We start from the raw sequence: 19,012 nt of genomic DNA, 5'->3' as shown, positions 1-19,012 counted from the left end.
TATTTCCAGAACGTATCGCAACCCACTCGATAGTGTTGGATTTTATAAAAACAAATACAGATGAATATATCTACTGGAACACCTGTTTATCAGCCATCACTTCAACACTGCAGACTTTGAAATGGGTCGATTGCGTACGGTTTTAACATTTACATTCTATTTTACATCGGAGGATTCACGTGAATTTTGTTAACAAAAACTAAAGACTTTATTTTCAATATTTTCCTAAGCAAGAGTTATATTACTAAGAGTTGTATTTAAACATATAATTATGGAGATTTTATTTGTTTATTATAATTTACGTAATAAGTTTTTATTAGAAATTACCATAGATTTTCATCTTTTATACTGATATATTATTTGCTACCTCAATCCCTTCTTTGAAGTATCCATTGGTCGCAATTGGAAAAAGGATATATATATATAACTCATATTTCTAGAATATACATTTAAATATATGTTATTTTATATATGAGCTAAAAGCCGTCCTTATATAGAAACAATCATCGCCTTTGTATTGTAATTATCTGCTCGAGATCACTCTTCGCCGATAATACTGAGTTTTGCGCACTGATTTCCTTTTAATTACCATTGTTTTCCTTATACTTCTTTTCTAAAAGAACAATAAAATTATGACGACTTATAATAATGGATTATTTTTTAATATCGGGATCCGCCCCGTCTCACCAGTTGTACAATAAACGCCCCCTTTTATATTGACCATAAACCATTCTATACATAGGTCATAAATCATTTGTTTTATTATAAAATTCAAGTGATTTAAATGTATCATATATAGAGTATTTGTTTTGACGTTAACTTCAAGATATCCACACAATTTTAAATGCGTATATATATATATATATATATATATATATATAACTATGAAGATATTTTTTTCCAAAATAAATCTTTATATAAAATAAGAAAAGATAAAAGGGAAAGGGAAAGTAATGTCGTTATGCAAATTTATATGAGACTCAATTACTCTAGCTGTATGTGTGGAATACTCCTTATATTATTCAGTCCACAATCATTAATACATACTATCTTTATTATAATATAACATAATATAAATTCAATGTATCACCGGCCGTGTGAATTGTTATGATGCGTGTTCTGGCTGTAAATAAAACTAGGTTTAGATTCGTTTGTGGTAACGATGTGTGTGAGTGTACGTTTAGGAGGTAAGTGGTACAACGTTAATCTAACAATTGCTGGTTTTATGCCGCGACTTCGTCCGCTTTAATTTCGAAATTGTTTATATATGTATAGCTGACCGGGCGAACTCTATTCCGTCCTAGAAGCGGTAAATAACCAGATATTGGAATTTATTAAATATGTTTAATTCTTTTTCGATCTCCTGGTTCTAAGCTATCTCGCCATAAATGTCCAACTATATCCGTACAGCCGTTCTTGAGTTATAACTTTCTTATTTATAAAAGATATGTAGATTGTCTTTGACGTTCTTATGACACTAGATCTGTAAATCTATCTAAGTTTCATCACATAAGTAAAGCCTATTTTCCTAACAGTAAATACAGTTAAGGATTTATTTGGTAATGATGCATCTTATCTTGTGAATGTTCATTGTTTCGAATTAATTAAGCAATGTTACAATGTTCACTAACACAGTTTGGTCCAAACTTATTCAATCAATCATTATATATTGAATCATACACTCGGTGTAAATGTTTCTTAAGTGTCCCACTGCTATAATTACACAAATATGTCACCTGTAATACCATATCACGTAATACCGAAACCCGACGGTCTGTGTTGTAATCAGATCACTATCCTAAGTACGAGTCTATATAATTGAAACGGAATACTTACAGTTTCCACGTATAGAAATCTAAGTCTTTAATATATAGAATAGATATTTGAAGTCAGTATGTACTAATTGATTATATCTGTGTCATGATATTTTAGTATTTTCGTATAGTTTTGTTTTTTTTAATACGCCCATATAATAGATGTAGCTGTTGCCAATCACCCTCATCTTAGGTAGCTACTGAGTTCGGTTATTGTTCAGCGTTTCTTGTTATTGTAATAAATTTGACTTGGTTTTCTTCCGCGTGAATCAGTTTTCGGATCACGTTCGCGGCTTAACATCGATTCGGCTCATTTACTTGGGTGTCGATCTTTCGATGGCACCGAAATCGTTTTTATCTCTGTCATTGATATGAATTATAACTTATGTGTGAAAGTGATGGATGATAATGCTATGCTCGTATGACTCGTTAACCTCGTTAATTGTTGCCTTTACTGTTGACCAGAACGTAACCGTCGACGTACAACATCGGTTATTCATATTTTGTAATGGGCGTTACGAAATTTCATACTTATGATTCTGATACTGTACCTGATTTATTCTTTATAACTTGCAGAAAAAATGTTGATATACTATAGAGTAAAGGAGGAAAGTTCCTTTAAATTTTTTAAATGATTAAAAATGAGATGACAGGGAGGTCTGTTACAGAATACTATTAAGTAGGTTCCAAAGAAAAATTTTCAATAATGTATTTTATGTCTCAGAATAACTTTAAAGTCATACAGTTAAATATGATTGTATTGCCAATTTTATATCTGAAGCTCAAAATTTCGGATGCATATTCAATAAAAATGAAAAATAAGCATTGTTTAATAATTTTGCAGAAGTAGGTACATCATAACTGTCTCCAAATTAAATATCTAGTATATATGATACAAAGTTCGGAATTGTTCATCAAGATGTAGTGAACATGGAGACGGTATATGTATTCAAAACGGTATGTGGAATAGAAATTAGGAGTAAACGGCGTGTCCAGATAATTGTGGGTTAGTGGCAACCGCAGTAGGTAAGTCGGCGCCGGAGCAGTCTTCGAGAATAATTTAGTTCACAATCATGACCTCATTATTATCAATTCATCTTAATATTATTGTTATTGACATATTAAAGATTGTTCATTGACGTCACTCTATTAAACTGTTTTGATTCAGAAATATTTCCTATATATATATATATTTTTATTCAAAATCGTCCTAAAATTTCTCGTATTTCAGGTTTGGAATCGAAAATATTAATAGTTTTTTTTTTTTTTGTTGAGAAAATATGTGGCAATAATTCGTGTATTTCAATAAGAAATTGCATTTTGTATGCACGAATTTTGAATAAAATTTCGTCACGAATTTTTGTGTTCGATTGCGTCTCTGATTACGTCTGTACGACGTGTCGTTATATATTTTTTATATAAACTTCGTATACATATAAAGTTTGAATATATATATTTAAAATATACGTATTTTTGTTAACGTTGTTATTAACTATAGTTATGAAACCACGAAGCTACATAAGCCACCTTAATGCCAAGTGAAAGACAATATATTTTTATGTACGTATTGGTCAACAGTTCGGTTTACTGAAAATTGTTTGTCCACTGCCGAACCGGTCCATACGACCTTGCGGGCGCCACGTTCTCTTGATATTATAGATGCTGTTACATGTCAAGTGATTGTTTATAGTTGGGTTTTTTATTTGAGATTTATTTAAGCATACGTTCCTATATAAATAGGAAAGTATGGACAATAAACTTGCAGGTAAATAAAAAGTAATTTGTTGGAAATAGTTTATGGTGAAAGCATCGAGAAATATTAGGAACCTCCTACGAATATTCGCAGAATATTTTTTTTTCCTTTTTCCGTTCGCGTACTTGACGATTTATTTATTGTATTATTCCTCTCCTTGATGACTTTTTGTTTGAGCAAATGCTATCATTGTAAAGCTTGACATTGTAATACCATCATCGTTGTACAATGATGGCATTGACCTTCAGCATCACCTTGAGTCTATTGTCGCCAACAGGTGTTTCAGGCTTTGACGTTTCACATACATTTTGCGACATATGGTTACATATAAGGTTTCAAAAGATTGTTTGGACGGGAAAGAACATATGGCAGACGAGTCGGAAACAAGCTCAACATCCTACCGAAAATGCTATTAAATTTAATATTCACTTATGATTGTAGAAATAATTCAGTAGTTTTATCTCAAAGAGATTATACTCCGAGCTATACAGCAGTTATCGTGACAGCAAACAAGGAAAAATAAAAGCCATCACGGTTTTCACCTAATGGTCTTAGTTTCTTGTCGCCATAAAAAGAAACTGACCATTCTATCAGAAGTCGCTTTTCACATTTCAGCAAAGGCGATGCTATTTTTTTTTCGATAAAAAATAAAATAAAACTTAAACTTGCGCCGGAGTCTTTCGCCTGGCGACACGTCGCTAACTGCGCATGCGTCAGGCCAGTCGCTCATGGCCATTCGCTGCGGCCGCACGCGTTTTCCTCCTCCTATAAACAGTTGTATTATATACGTCATCAGTTTTAATCCGAGTGCAAAGTGAATTGTGCAAAAACAAATGTTCTGTGCTCAAACACTTGGCCCGACCAAGGTTGTTAGTGATCGAGTGTGAAAAAAACGGAGGATCTCAATCGTTCGGTCGTCACGCTTGTTGACTTGTTTTTTCTTATCGGTTTGCATTATTATTTTTCTCTATAATTTCTACATTTATGTTTCATGTCACATATTTATCTGCTTCTCACTTTGCGTTCAACTCATCCGTAACACCTTCAATTTCAACAAAAAAAACGGAACAGTATTCAGTGAAAAGTGAAATTTAAACTGAAACCGAATCTAAGATTCATCTTAGCCATTGTTTTTTTTTTTTTTAGTTTTGCTCGAACAATGGATAAAATTTCACGTTTGTCAGTCGAATTGCAACGTTTTATATCACATATGTGATATAATTTTTCTATTGCTTCTCGAAATCGTATTTTTTCTGAACTGGATCTCTTAATAAGACAACGATAAGGCTTTACGTTTTCATGTGAATGACATATTATTATTTCATTCTATATCGGTCATTGATAACAATCAATATATTCTCACGCACTATCATAATAAATGTCATGTGTGTGAATTTTGTATTAAATTGTCACTCTTATATATCATTGTGCGTTATATAAGTTTTATCGTGATGTGATAATTTGTTCATCATTAATTTGTTGTTCAATAATTGCTAATCTAAAAATAATGACGTCTATATGGTGTAACGATTTGATTATTTTTTTTTAGATTTGTATGCAATTTAAATGCTAGAACCATTAACTCAATCATTATGTCCGCATTAAATTATAAAATAATATTTAAAATTAATTTAATGATAGTTATAATCTTATACTATTCTGATGAAATATAAACATTCATTGGATATATTAAATTAAAAACTTAACTAGTCCGGATACAAGGTAAAATGTACGGTAAAGATTATTTCTGTTAATATTTTAACAGCTTTTTATATGTAATTTGTTATTGATATGCTAATTTCTGTGACTACAAATCTTAAAATTTTCAATTTTTAAGTTGTTGATGTCAATTACTTAGTTCATGACCCGAGTATGAATCTTTCAATGAGAGATACCAACAGATGTCTTTTTAACTTTGTCCATAGATAAAATTCGCTTTGAGTATTTGTGTCAATGTAACTATACGAAAGAACACGAAAACAATAACAGTTAACTTACATAAGTAATCCGGACTAAGGGAACAGATGATTCAATAGTTCAGTCACAATTGCGACAATATTGTACAACATTGTAAAGAGGTCATTTATAATGCTGGGTTAATTACAATAACTTTGTCAGGCTGTGTTGGTTAACAACAAAACCAGATTTTTGTCCATTGTAGTGACTACGTCATCGCTGATCGCTGATTTGTGAACACGGAAATTGATTTTTGTTTGATAAAATAAAACAAATCTTAAAAGTCAAGAAAAATTTTATGTCGTCGATTAGCTATTAGCAGCTTGAGTTTTACGGAATATTCTAGAATGTTACACTAATAGTAATCACTTCATTTATTCGTTACGAAAACCCTTCAAAAATTATTTTCCGATACCTTGTACCTTACCTATATCATATCAAAGAAATTCCATTAATAAAATTGATGTCATTTATTACATAATTCCCAATTGTGCTATTTTTTGATATCACATAGTGCAAGCCAAGTATAGCGTGTGCTGTAACTATGATTGATGGAGACAAAAGATATGTCACCCAAAGGGTTGCTAGCCTCATGACTCAAAACGGATCTCATTCCTGAAGACTGGAACGTGTCGAGATCGTATACTGAGTGTTACATTTACGATCCCACGTATACGTAATGTGTTTACTCGGTTTGCATGGGAAGGATCTGTTTCTACTTTGGAGACGATATCACGTTTTGTTCTGAATGTGAAATGCATGTTTATAATAAATAGTTTCCTATTATATTATTGTATGAAAAGTGTTAGAATATGTATATATTTCTAAACCCTTTTTTGTTTCTTCATCGTTGGCAATTTTCTTGTGATTTTAAGCGAATGTTTTTTTTGGATTTTTCCGATGAGTCATGATGCAGATCTGTGGTATACCATCCATATATTTCCTGGCTGTGTGTCAAAGTTGAGTCTAGTTGGCAAATGTATCAGCGATTTATGTCCAAAGATTTGCAGAGCAGAGTCACATACGGTTATTATTATGATCGTATAAGTGAATAATTTATTAAACTATCAGGTCGGTGATTATAAGTCTCCTTTACATATTATATGGCTGTATAATATTTATATTATAATTTCGTTAGAACATTTGTCGCTAATCGGTAAATTTGTTCGCTTGTAATTAATGTGCTCGTACAATTCATTCAACGTAATCTTTTATATTTACTCAGATGTTCCTGCGTTTTATTTCTGTTGAAGGTATTATTCGCTCGTGTCAAGTTTGAGGTCTTGAGCTTGTGTTCTAACTAAACGTCGATTTTCGAATACAATCATTCAGTTTAAACGTTTTAGGTATTTTTTATAAGGTAAAAAAAAATTTTTCAAAATATTACACAACTCAACCGGATCTATTTTTAATACTCGTATAATTATTTATTCTAGATAAACCATATAAATATATATATAATGTGTAATTGTTGTTACATTAGAATAATAATTATATACGCTACTAAATATATATAATTAATATAGATTGCTTAAACATATATCTCGTATAAAGATACAATTAGATGTAATTTTTTTTTTATTTCCAAGGTAAACTAAATACAAGTTCATGATAAAAAGAAGGCTTCGTTTATGATATTTTCAAAGCGAAATTGTGAATAATTCCTGCTGTCTCGTGTGGGTCAACGTACTGAGACGTCCCCGGTTAGGTATTGTAGGTAGTTGTTATGTAGACTGCCAATAAACTATGTCGGTATATTTATTGTAATTGTATTGATTTATTAATATACAAATACATAAGACTTGACTAAAAATAAATGGTGTCCACAATACTCACCTTTTTTTTGACGTTTTTACGTATTTACAATTTTATCTTTATGACGATACAAATATATAATTTTCCTCACTAAAATTTCATACAACGTAACTTGTAATTAATAATCATATGATTAGAGTTGAATATCGTTTGTTTTTATTTTGATTAATATTTATTTGCTACTTCTAAAATTTTCATAGTTTTTCGGACATTGGCATATTATTATTATTAGAATATATGTATTAGTACTTAGTGATATTATATAGCAGTAGTGTCGTGGCATAACTGCGGAACGCTTTCTATATTTACAAGTGTTACGAGTTGTCTGTGTGCGTTAGCACACACATTAACACACTTTTATACATAATATTTATTCTTTATATCCATTACAATATATTTGAATATCAAATTTATTATATAACACAGTTCCTCGTTCGATTTTATAATTCTTACATGCTATTATTTTTGTTAGAATTTTAAAAGTTCTCGTTTTAAACTTTCGTCTGGTTACGTGTTTGTTTTATTATGGGTCTCGCGTATTTCAAAGTCCTAAAGTCGGAACAATATAACAGTGTTTCAGCGAATGTTGTGAATATAAAACGGACTATTTTTAATATAAAATAAAACGTTGAATTCGTTCATTCTTAAGACCTGTTAGTTGCTGTCCTGTCAGACTTACGAGCGGGGTCAGTAGAGAATACTAAAGTATCTCATTTAAATCTGACCTTTAAGAATATAAGATGTCTTAGTTTTTCATTCGTTTAACTATAAAGTAAGTTAATTAATTATGTTCTTCATATTTAATAATTACAAAATTGTTATCAAAATATTATTGATCATAGTGAAATCTTAAATTAAAAGTTATTTAAATAACATTAATATTTTCGTATCACTACGCGTTTTATTATTATTTTAAACTACGTGCTTCCGACAGGGCAGTCGAGATGAATTTTTTTATCTCGTCTATCCATGACCACGGTTGCTGCAAAGTAACCGAAACGTTGGGAGTACGTAGTTTAAAATAATAAAAAAAAACGGAAAATATTAGTTTTATTTGAATAAATACTTGCTACGGTATTAGATCTCATTACATAATGTTAGATATCCTTACTATTTTTGTGTGTTTCTGATCCATTCTCTAGTAATAGCTGATCAGTAAACAATTTTTTAATATTTAAAAAACAAAAAAATATATCTAAATTCGATTCTTTCAAGTTCAAACAGTAATTTAATAAATTTTATGTTAGAGACAATAACATATTCACATCCAAACAAATGTATCACGTTTGTTATTTGCTTGAAGTAAACATTTGTGGTTCTCGAGGTTTTGTCCTAATAACTATAAATAATTGAAAGCGGCTTTAAGATTTATTATGACTTTGGTTGGTTGGGGTTAAAGCGCTTTAATATTTGTGTACACAAAGGACCTGTTTGCCAATAGTGTCGAAACAACGGTCAACAACCCATTGGCGATGTTACGTCACAAAATGGCGCTCTCACTTTCCCTGCGCGTGATCATTCGGCGTTAGGAAAATATTGGAACGGTGCTTTATTGATATATAATTTTTTATACTTCAGCTTCCTCCTGACCGAGTTTGTAGAAAGTGAAGGCGTTTTATATATTTTACTGTTATGATTCGATTTAAATATTCTTTAATCGATTAAATAATAATGTGAAGTAAGTCCGATTGGACTCAATGCTCTTATTACAACATATGACCCATGGCTGAGAACATTGACAGAATTGTATGATGAATACATTAACATTAAATTTGCAATTTGTGTATTTCTCACTTCCTTAGCCACCCTCAAAGCTTAAGGTCGTCGTCAAGGTCACTACAGCTTTTGCATATTGGTATTGCGTATAGGTATTCAATAGCGTTTATTTCAATCAAATCTTTAAAAAAATATTTTTTTGTTTTAAAATTTTCTGAATCGCTTTTATTACTTTAGAAATGATCTGTCATCCAATATCAAATGGCCAAAGTCGTTGAAACAAATAAAAAGGCGCTTGATTAAAATTTTTATTAAAACAACCACATGTTTATATGGATAACAAAAATACATAATATCACATATCTCTGTGTTTAAGAACCATTATTTTACAAACTTCATAGTAATCCAGCGAGTCGTGCTCGCAAGTTCTTATTACACTTAAGCTAGAGCAAAGCTTGTCTTCACCCCGCTAGTATTTCCACAAAAAAATATACTCCGTTATTTTGTCGTAAGAATGTTTTAGTTCCACTGTTCCATATAATACATTTTTCATTGATATTATTAGTTTTGAGATGATTCTCAAGGCTGGATTGGTATTTATATATCATCATACAAGTACTTGCATATAAACTTATAAGTCTTAAGTGCCTATATTTTATTTATTATAGATTTCACCAGCTGCTTCTATTAAGTGTCTAAACATCATAAGTAAGGCAAGTAACGGATAGTATTCATCAAAATTGGCTCAGAATGAAAGGATTATTGTGCCTTGCTCTTTAATGTATAATCGTGAAAGTTTTTTATCGTAAAAAAAAAACTTTCGCTTTAATACATATGAATTGTAGCTGAGACAGTTTACATCACAAATATAAATATGCATGTAATCTAATATTATGAAATTTAAATATTCTATGGCCAGAAAAATATTGTGTAAGAGATATATTTTAAATTAAGTTTAAAACAATAGAAGCAAAATCAAGCGAAACCGGTTCTTAGTGAGATGATGGTTGGGGTTACGTTGGCAATGACCTGTGTAGGTAGACGAAACTTGTTAAATATCTAATAAAAGGAATGAATACTCATTTCTAGAATAAATTATGAAAATAATGCTTAAAACTTTAAATAAAAAATATATGTTCGTCTGTCTTTACTATACCTAATATATCAAGTGTTCTAAAGCGATGTTTTTTTCTTTGCCCGATGGCTGCTTGAAGATCTCTCCTCAGAGATAATATCATCCATTGTCTCCTTTTCAACCAAGTTTTCTTTTGTATCTCAGTAATTATTATTATAAAATAATAGACTATTTATATACTTGACGGTCCGAGCATATTCTCAGCTAATCATTTATGTTACACGTTTCAAACATTACGACATACAGATGGATTATATATATGAAAGACTTTTAGTGATAACACGAGATTGTAATTCTTTAATTTTACAGTATATACAAAGTTTCGTTTAAATCATTTCTATGGTTGTTGATAAATTAAATATGGAACAAGCAAGAACATCATCAAACTTTCAAAGACGTAAAGTAAGTTACAATGCCTATTTTATGTTTTGACACGTATTGAGACCATTTACATACATTCTAAATGTAAAATCTTAATCAATAAAAGCTATACATTAACATTAAACATTACATTTTTACAAAAATTATTGTCTAAGAAACGGTTAACGTTACGTATGTAGTTTGTAGCAAACACGGACTAAGCATAGTATTCAAGATGAATTAAGGAAGAATAATGCGTATTACAACTAAAAGTATTTCCTTAAGGTAAATGAGTTACTGAAACCACGACCGCTTAAAGGTTGCCTCGTTGGCATTGAACTAAACGGTATAAAATTTAATATATATATAAATACATATTAAAATAACACTAATATTTTAATGCGATAAGACTATTTTTGTCAAGCTTTCGCTTGTTCCGACCATCAAAAGGTTAATTTGAATATAAATTAGGTTGAGTATTTTAAATGGTGATCTGATAGTAGCCGTCGTCCTCTGTAGTGTCCTTTTTGGGTTTGTCAACACGGCAAAAATAAAATGAAGGCTGAATTATTAAGTTTAACCTTAACCGAGAAATGGAGGTCCGTTTGAATTTTTTAATTACGTAAATATATAATCATGATATTACTCTTATTTAATTATTTTTATTAAAGTAGGATTTGCTAAGTTTGATGTCCATGTGTATATGTCTGTGGTGACGTAGCTCTCAAACGGATCGACCGATTTTGATGTGGTTTTTTCAATACAAGCCAGTTCTCTTTCGATGGTTCGTATCTATTTTTGGCTCATATAATACCATTATTAGATAAGTTCTTTACTGATGGCAGTACAATGGCGTATATATAAGACGTTGTTTTTGATTTAATATATTTTTTTAATTTAAATACAATCCTCATTTTAATTTATTGTCTCGTGGGTTTGTTTTTAGAAATTTTCCCTTTCTCTAGTCGCGTTCGCGGATAGCTACGATAATATTAATAGTTTTATCTGTGATGAATTGGTAATAAGCCAACGCGTTTCACTCAAAGCATTGTTAGGATAGGTGATATTAACTTGAATTTTATTTATAGCTTCCATTGCTATGAAGACTGCGTTTGATATTAATTAATTCCTCTAAGTAACGCAATAACTCTAATGTTTTGTTTTCTTCTTTTTCTTACTAACATTCAATGTAACTTCTGTTATTGCAAATCTATTGATTATAAAATAATTTAATTGTTAAAGCTATGGGTGTATAAAGGCTTTGAAACACGATCAACATTTCAAAGATGTCTTTCTTATCTTATAATAGGTACATACGAAAGCAATTCCTTTTTATGATAGATTATAGATTTTTTTCTGAGAACTATAAAATAATTTTACGGTATTTAATGAAAACTAATAAAAAAGAAATTGTTTACATCCAACAGTATGTACGCTAAAGATAAATGTTCTGCCAATGCGGGCAGTGCACTGAGAACATACTGTCACAATCAAGGGGTAATCATCGCAAATGCATATTATTATTTTTTTTATGTAAAATGTTTAATTTCATTTAACATGAAACTTTTTATTTGAAATCTAAACACTAAAATAAGCGTGAACTTAGTCTTTAATCGGCGTATATAACGTAAAAACTCTATAAACGAACATCATTTCAAATATCATATGTATTCTTTTATATTTTATTTGAAAAAAATTTTTAGTATCATTAAAAACTGTGAGCATAATCGAGAATAAAATCAGGTAATATATGCGTGTCTAATTACTACATTTATTTTTTACATTTTCACGTTACAATACGAACGTCACAGTTTTGCGTACGTCGATAAATTTTTAATTTAAGTATTACGTCAGAATTTTATCGTAGATTAAAGGCTTACGCTTTAATCTCTACTTGTACAGATGAAGGTACATATATTTTTAAATTCTTTACAAATTTAATACGTAAAAGGTTTGATATTCACATTTTATAAAGTTTTCTAATGTTAAAGAATATGTGATAATAAAGAGTGTGCAAGAAGCATTGTTAGACTTTAATCAACACGTTATTTAAGTGATGTGTAAATTGAAGCGTTGACATGGCAAGAAAGTTTTAACTATTTAGGTTAATTGTTTACTACTTTTTTTTTAGTTTTATTGCAATATGTTTAAAACAGATGTCATTTATTAGATATAGATAAGGTGCTTCTGTTATCCAAAGATTAGTTTGTTTTATTCTACTATGTTTGTAGATATTAAATTTGTTTCGACGTTTCTACACAACTGTGACGTATATATATTATTTTGTTACGATAAATTCGAAAACAAATCACATTTCCTTGTGCTTAAAATGCCTAATATATTAGGTTTTTGAGCTATAAAACAAATATTACACACAAATAATCTGATCAACCAGAATATATTGGTATATACACTGGTAAAATTTATAATAGTCACTAATAAATGAACCTAATTTCTCGTTCTAAAATTGCTTCCCCGTCGCTTGTTACGCAAAAGTGACCAAATTACATCACAACAATGGACGCTTCAGACCGATGTTAAGCCACCTTCACACGGGTCTTACGTGATACCTCTGTTTAATATGCACTCATAGAGACTCAACACAATAGTATCATGTGTGAATGGGTCACTTATCTTGGAACCAGCAAGAAATATCGTTTTGTACCGCATGATCCTAACCTATTATTACTTCCATATATTTAGTACTTTATTTTCTTTTTTCACTGCTTTTTTTTATGTTATACAGAAAAAAAAACCTCACTCCTTATTTAACTTTTTCATATTATATATATTATTTTTAAATTTCATAAAGGTTACGAGATTGAAGTTATCAAAAATATCATTACAGCCATAGATTGTTTATACAAGGCTTTAGTTATTGTTACATATAAATTCAACAATTGATTCCTCACAAAGTTATTTTTGAAGTATATATTATGCTATAAGATATTCCAGAATAAAATGATAATGATTTAATAATAAACAACTATTGATAATGTTTTTAACTTTTCTCTTATAAGTGCCTTATTACTGTGGTAAATGAAATTGAAACGATATAAGCTATAATACTGTCCAAATAGGATCAGATCGGGAGTATGGGATTTCTTTCTGGATGCACCTTATATAAATTTTCAGCATACACATATTTTTTCTAGGATCGCATCTACGAACAGTCGAAAAAGTACCAAGTTAGCCACTTCGCCAAGAGCTCTGTATAATTTCAATGTAATATAATGATTATTTATTCTGTATTTCTACTTTAGAACGTACATTCCATAGTCATAGTACTCGTTGAACAGGTCTCCTGTTATTAGTATTTTTATTGTTAGCCCTTTGTAAAAATCTAGTTTTTATCACGATCAAGAATGTCTATTATTAGATTTTGGTATCAGTTTATAAATACTCATAGTTTTTATATATACATATTTCAAATAACTTAACATGCTGCGCTAGAAACATTCTTTGAAAATCTACTTTTAAATGAACGGGTTATTTTAATGGGAACTTAAATTACTGTTTGAAGTAATATATAATATTGATGCTTGTAATTGGATTTATTTACTAATAAGGTTTTATATAATATTCATATAATTATATCTGACAATTTAATTTCACATATAATATTCAAGTAATACATGTTGTATGTCGGACTATTCCGTCGGATGTTAATAATCAAGACATTTATTTTATTATTTTATGTCATTGGAACGTGCCTTTGAACTGTTATATATTTTTATTGTCGAATCGTGTCTAAACGTTGAATTTATTCGCATGTTATTGACTGACGATAACGAGAGTACAGCGATCGTGGCACGTTGTCACACGCAAGACGTACGTACGTATGTAGGTGCGTCTCATGCGTGAAATGCGTGGATTTGCTCTGATTTGCAACTTTCTTTACTTACTAACATGTAAATTAGTTTTACGTCCATTTAATGCATTATTTATTAATGATTTTGTCTCTCGATAAATTGTCTGGCTGTTCATAATTACAAGGATTCGTTGAATCTTAAATTAAAATCACGTTCAGCAAACCGCTTTGTACGCGGCTTATCACTCATGATCTGTATCCACCTGTCGGCGCAAGGCTTACTCCGGATACCATTTTTCGTACATTATTCGCTTATCACTGAGACCCTTTATGTTTGTATTTTAGAAACGGAAACCTGTTAAAGGGACAACGATCTCATAATATCGTCGTGACACTTGTCATTTGGTGTGAGTGTTTTTGTACGATAACGAAAAGAAAATTCTAGAGATAACATTTTTGATAAGTATTGTATGTATCAATATTAAATACCTTAATGAAACAGATATTTTTTTCTTATAGTTTCTAATATAAAATTGTTACAAATGTCACAATATAATTGTAAATAGTTTATTTTATTGAGATCAAGGTCAAAACGATCGAAACAGGTAAGAGCTAAATGTTAGCGTGGGATATGATAATTTAATAAAAATAACGGAGTAACCTATAACGTTATAGATACGGTCCAATATACAAAAGTGTATTTATTATTTTTGTGATATAACAACGAGGTCGTGGTTTAAAAACATTCCTTTACTTAAAATTTAACACTTCTCATACGTTTTTCATCTTAATTCATTCCCATTAAAAAATTCTTTTGCATTATCCCATTCTCCGTAAATCGTCGCTCTGAATTGTATTGTAAAAATTATGTCAATGTATTTAAGAAATACGTTTGAAGTAACTGTAATAAAATGTCAGGCATCATTCGTTGTATTTTTTCGCTTGTGAAGTCAATCTCCTCTGTTATCCCCTAATTGGAATGTCTGTAATGTAAAATTCGTTTGTCATTTTTATTATAAGCCTAATAATATCTTTGTGAAATTTAAATGAAAACTTGTTTTCTATTGTTTTCCGCTTTATTACAATGGTAATTGAGTTTGTTTTTATTTGTGTTCGGTTGGTGTAAGGCGGCGACATCTCGACGGTACTAAGTATGCAATGTACAATGTTTGTAACAATTTATTGACTGAAAGCGATATAGATTGATGAGATTGTAATGTTTAAGGTTATTTTATCGCCAAACGGGGATTTTATTAAATACAAGACGGCGGTCATAAATACTAAAACTAACTTCACACGCGTTTTTGTCCTTTATTAGAGAGAAATTTTAAGAACCGCTTGGGAAAAAAGGACGGTTTCCATAATTCTCATTTATCGAATAAATATCGGATTCCTTCGTATTATTGATGTAACAATGATTTTTTCTTCATAAATCCGTGTAATTATGAAACAGTGGACTGCTAGATGCCCGTCTATAAACATATACAGACTCCTTGAAAACAAGATATGCTTAATTGGTTACATTTAATATTTTTTCTGATATCTCGCAATGTTAACACATTGATTAATTGTTAAGGCCGTAATTTGGCCTTTAACTCCGCTGCTTATAAAACGATTTTATTGCAAAATCGATAACCTTTTGATGTATAAAAAATTAAATGACTCTTTTTATCCGAAACATATATTTAAATATAATGAATAAGGGTTTTACTATTCAATGGAGATTTTAATTGTTTTCAAATTTACTATTAAAGATTATGATTCTTTTAGCAGTTGCTAAGTTATATAAATTAACTATATTTTAATTAAATACTATATATAAATTCTTTTGAGAGCGACCTTGGCAAACTTCCCCGTTTCACTGCTGTCTCTTGGGACGGCCAAAATTACGTTGGTTTGTTTATATAACAAGAATGCGACGAAATTAAGTTTTTTAATATATTTTTTAAGTGAAATAAAACTTTATTACTATTGGTATAGCGTTACTTTTAGCTGAACATTTTATGGCATAAATTATTGTTGCAAAAGAAATTGTTATTACACTGAAGGAGCAATGTCAGATATTTGCACGTAATACGTACACTTCTGACTCCGAAGTTGCTGATCAAATGCAGTACGTAAAAGTTTTGTATAGAAAAAAATGCTAAAAGTATATAATAACGATAGTGAAAACTTAAGTTTATATTTAAATTACAACTTTATACATACAAGAGGGATGATCTGATGATCTTTATCAAACAGCTACCAAGCTTAAAGGATAACTTCATAGGTAGTTCAAATAACTGTTGACCCACAAAATTTTAGAAGCGAATGTATTATTCCATATCATATTTATTTATATGAAATATTTGCTGAACGGTCAGACAGTTGGACATCTTATATCGGGTAATTGATACCTTCATATGACATTGAAAGATAATAGCGCTGAGAAATGTTACACCTTTTATATCGTCCCATAGTCGTTATTGACGTCCGACGTGTATCAAATTATATTCAAATATATTTAGGGTTTTTTACCACAAATATTAATATACGAAGTCACGCAAAAAACTATTACTAAGCTATTATATTTTAAAAATATTTTTTACTTCATTTAACATTCGTCATTCACCTGTAAAGTTTTACATCTATCAATATTAATGAAAATGTCCTAAATTGATTTTCTTTGTTTTTTTTTTTATGGTTCGTTATTGAAACTTCATCTTGTTTAATTAAAATTGAGATTGTGTATTGAAGTTTGTTACAAACTGAAGTAACAATATACTCTGTTGTGTCAAACACGAAAGTATAATACTAAAACAATGGTTGTAATATATACATTTTATTTTATTGTACATAGTAATGTTTATTTTGAAATTAACATGCAGCCGTATTAGTTAATTACAGCCAATTAAATCTAACCGAACAACGCTTTTCCCTTTTACGATTTTGTTAAACCGGTAGTGTTTACTGTCATATAAATATTTAAGGTTAATATTATTTACGCCAACTTTCCCACCGTGTTCTCGTTCCTGTTCCACTCTTGTAGTCATTGTATTATCACAATAATAATATTGCAAAACCGATATCAAACGTAATTTTAATATTAAACAGTGTGCCGTTTTCAAGGTTGTGTTGTATTGAGTGTGAGATAAGAAGTGATTAAAGCTATCTATCGATTAAGAGGTCGTGAAGGTAATTAATATTTCAAAGTGGCGAAGTCAGAGTCGAGACTTGTGCTAGTGGCTGATGGTGATGATGATGGATGCTGTTGTCCTGGAATGAGGATCAGTGACTTGGGAGGGGTACTCCTTGAAGCTGCGAAGCTGACGAGGTCCTGGTTCTGTCAGAAGCCAGATCACGGGTAAGAGAGAAGAAATGTGATGAAAATCCTGAAACTCATCGAAGTCTTAATCTTCATTCTGTTTTATTTATAGCTCAACTCAAATTCCTCATATGACTTTAACACTAACCAAGACATATCCAGCGTTTTCATCTTTTTCAACATAATTATCATCCAACAATTCAAGAGAGGAATGATTTTATGAAATATTTAAGTTTATTTCATGTTCGTGTCCCTTTATATTAAGTAAATATGAAAAGGTCGTTTAAATTGATTGGAAAAGGAAAATAAATGAGTTTTATATTAAGATTCTTTCTGGAACTACAAAATCCATTTCACTGTCAAACATTTATAATTGAATTGTAACAACGCGGACCGGAACCTATTCCGCCAAACCAATCTATATCTTTCATATCTGGTCGTTTCAATAACAGACCATTTTTTGCCGAAACTAGGTCGCTCCTGCAGTGGGCGCATTCGACCGTATTAATGAAGTCGGTGAAAACCCGATAGAATGGCTCACGGCTCACCCCCCAGGTAACAATGGTGGGGATGTCTCGCTCCATTTGACGAACACACCATAATACAGTTTTATTAAATACCCTAAAGGCATTTTTTTCCATAGAAGCTATTATCAGATACCCTATATGTAAATTTTATGTACAGTTATTCAGAAATACTTTAGCGTTGTTTATTAAAAGAAATTGTGCATATATTTAATTAATATTAGCGAAATGTAAACATTTTTTACGCGCAACAAATTCTGTATTGCAGAAAGTTATTCATTGTTTTCTATCAAATGGTTGTGTTACCTAATAACTTAAATTACATTCAATTGTTATTTTTCTCTTGTAAATGGTTACGTTAAAAATACTGCATCAATTTAATTGGGAAGTACATCGGATACTTGTGTGTACGAGTGCTGCAAGGCTTTGTACTGGCAGCCCTCCAACAAACACTAGGTCAATTAATAATTGACTGGCTTTGACTGGTTTTATCGCCAGAATTATCGCCATTAAAGAAATTTCTTTGTCAGCGGTTTTTAAAAACAGTATGTCCTTTAGCTTTTACTGTTAATTTTACAAAAATGAATTGTGTATTTCGTCTTCTATGTAGTGTGACATAATAGTTAATTTAAATTTTTATGTGTGTTGTTGCTGCATTCAGTATATCTTTACATATGTAACTATAAATTTAAAACAAGACTGAAAATAAATTTCGTTTCTAGAGGAAATAGACGATGAAGTTGCGCAAGAAATATTACTTTAGAGAAATAAAAATTTTTGAACGTCAATTTAATTTGTTATTTGAAAAGAATATTTTGCACATA

The 19,012-nt window shown here is 30.3% G+C and overlaps 1 protein-coding gene across 5 annotated transcripts in view; it reads left to right on the top strand.

The window, feature by feature from the left end:
- LOC116775967 (IQ motif and SEC7 domain-containing protein 2) overlaps positions 1-19,012 on the top strand; it is a 91,089-nt gene that overhangs the window by 51,768 nt on the left and 20,309 nt on the right. Inside the window, exons 1-2 of one of the 5 annotated variants that reach the window (XM_061524188.1) lie at positions 4,288-4,514; positions 17,469-17,703. The exons of 2 other annotated variants lie outside the window; for them this stretch is intronic. In XM_061524188.1, coding sequence (XP_061380172.1) covers positions 17,621-17,703 — 83 coding nt within the window. In that variant the 5' untranslated portion in view covers positions 4,288-4,514; positions 17,469-17,620. Of the gene's footprint in view, positions 1-4,287; positions 4,515-17,453; positions 17,704-19,012 lie in introns of those variants that run through there. 2 more of the 5 variants (XM_061524187.1, XM_061524190.1) reach the window with 2 other exon arrangements.

This window comes from Danaus plexippus, chromosome 24 (genome assembly GCF_018135715.1).
Source record: "Danaus plexippus chromosome 24, MEX_DaPlex, whole genome shotgun sequence".
NCBI lineage: Eukaryota > Metazoa > Arthropoda > Insecta > Lepidoptera > Nymphalidae > Danaus > Danaus plexippus.
Note: the sequence above shows the minus strand (reverse complement) of the source record. Positions and strands in the feature narration are given on the sequence as shown.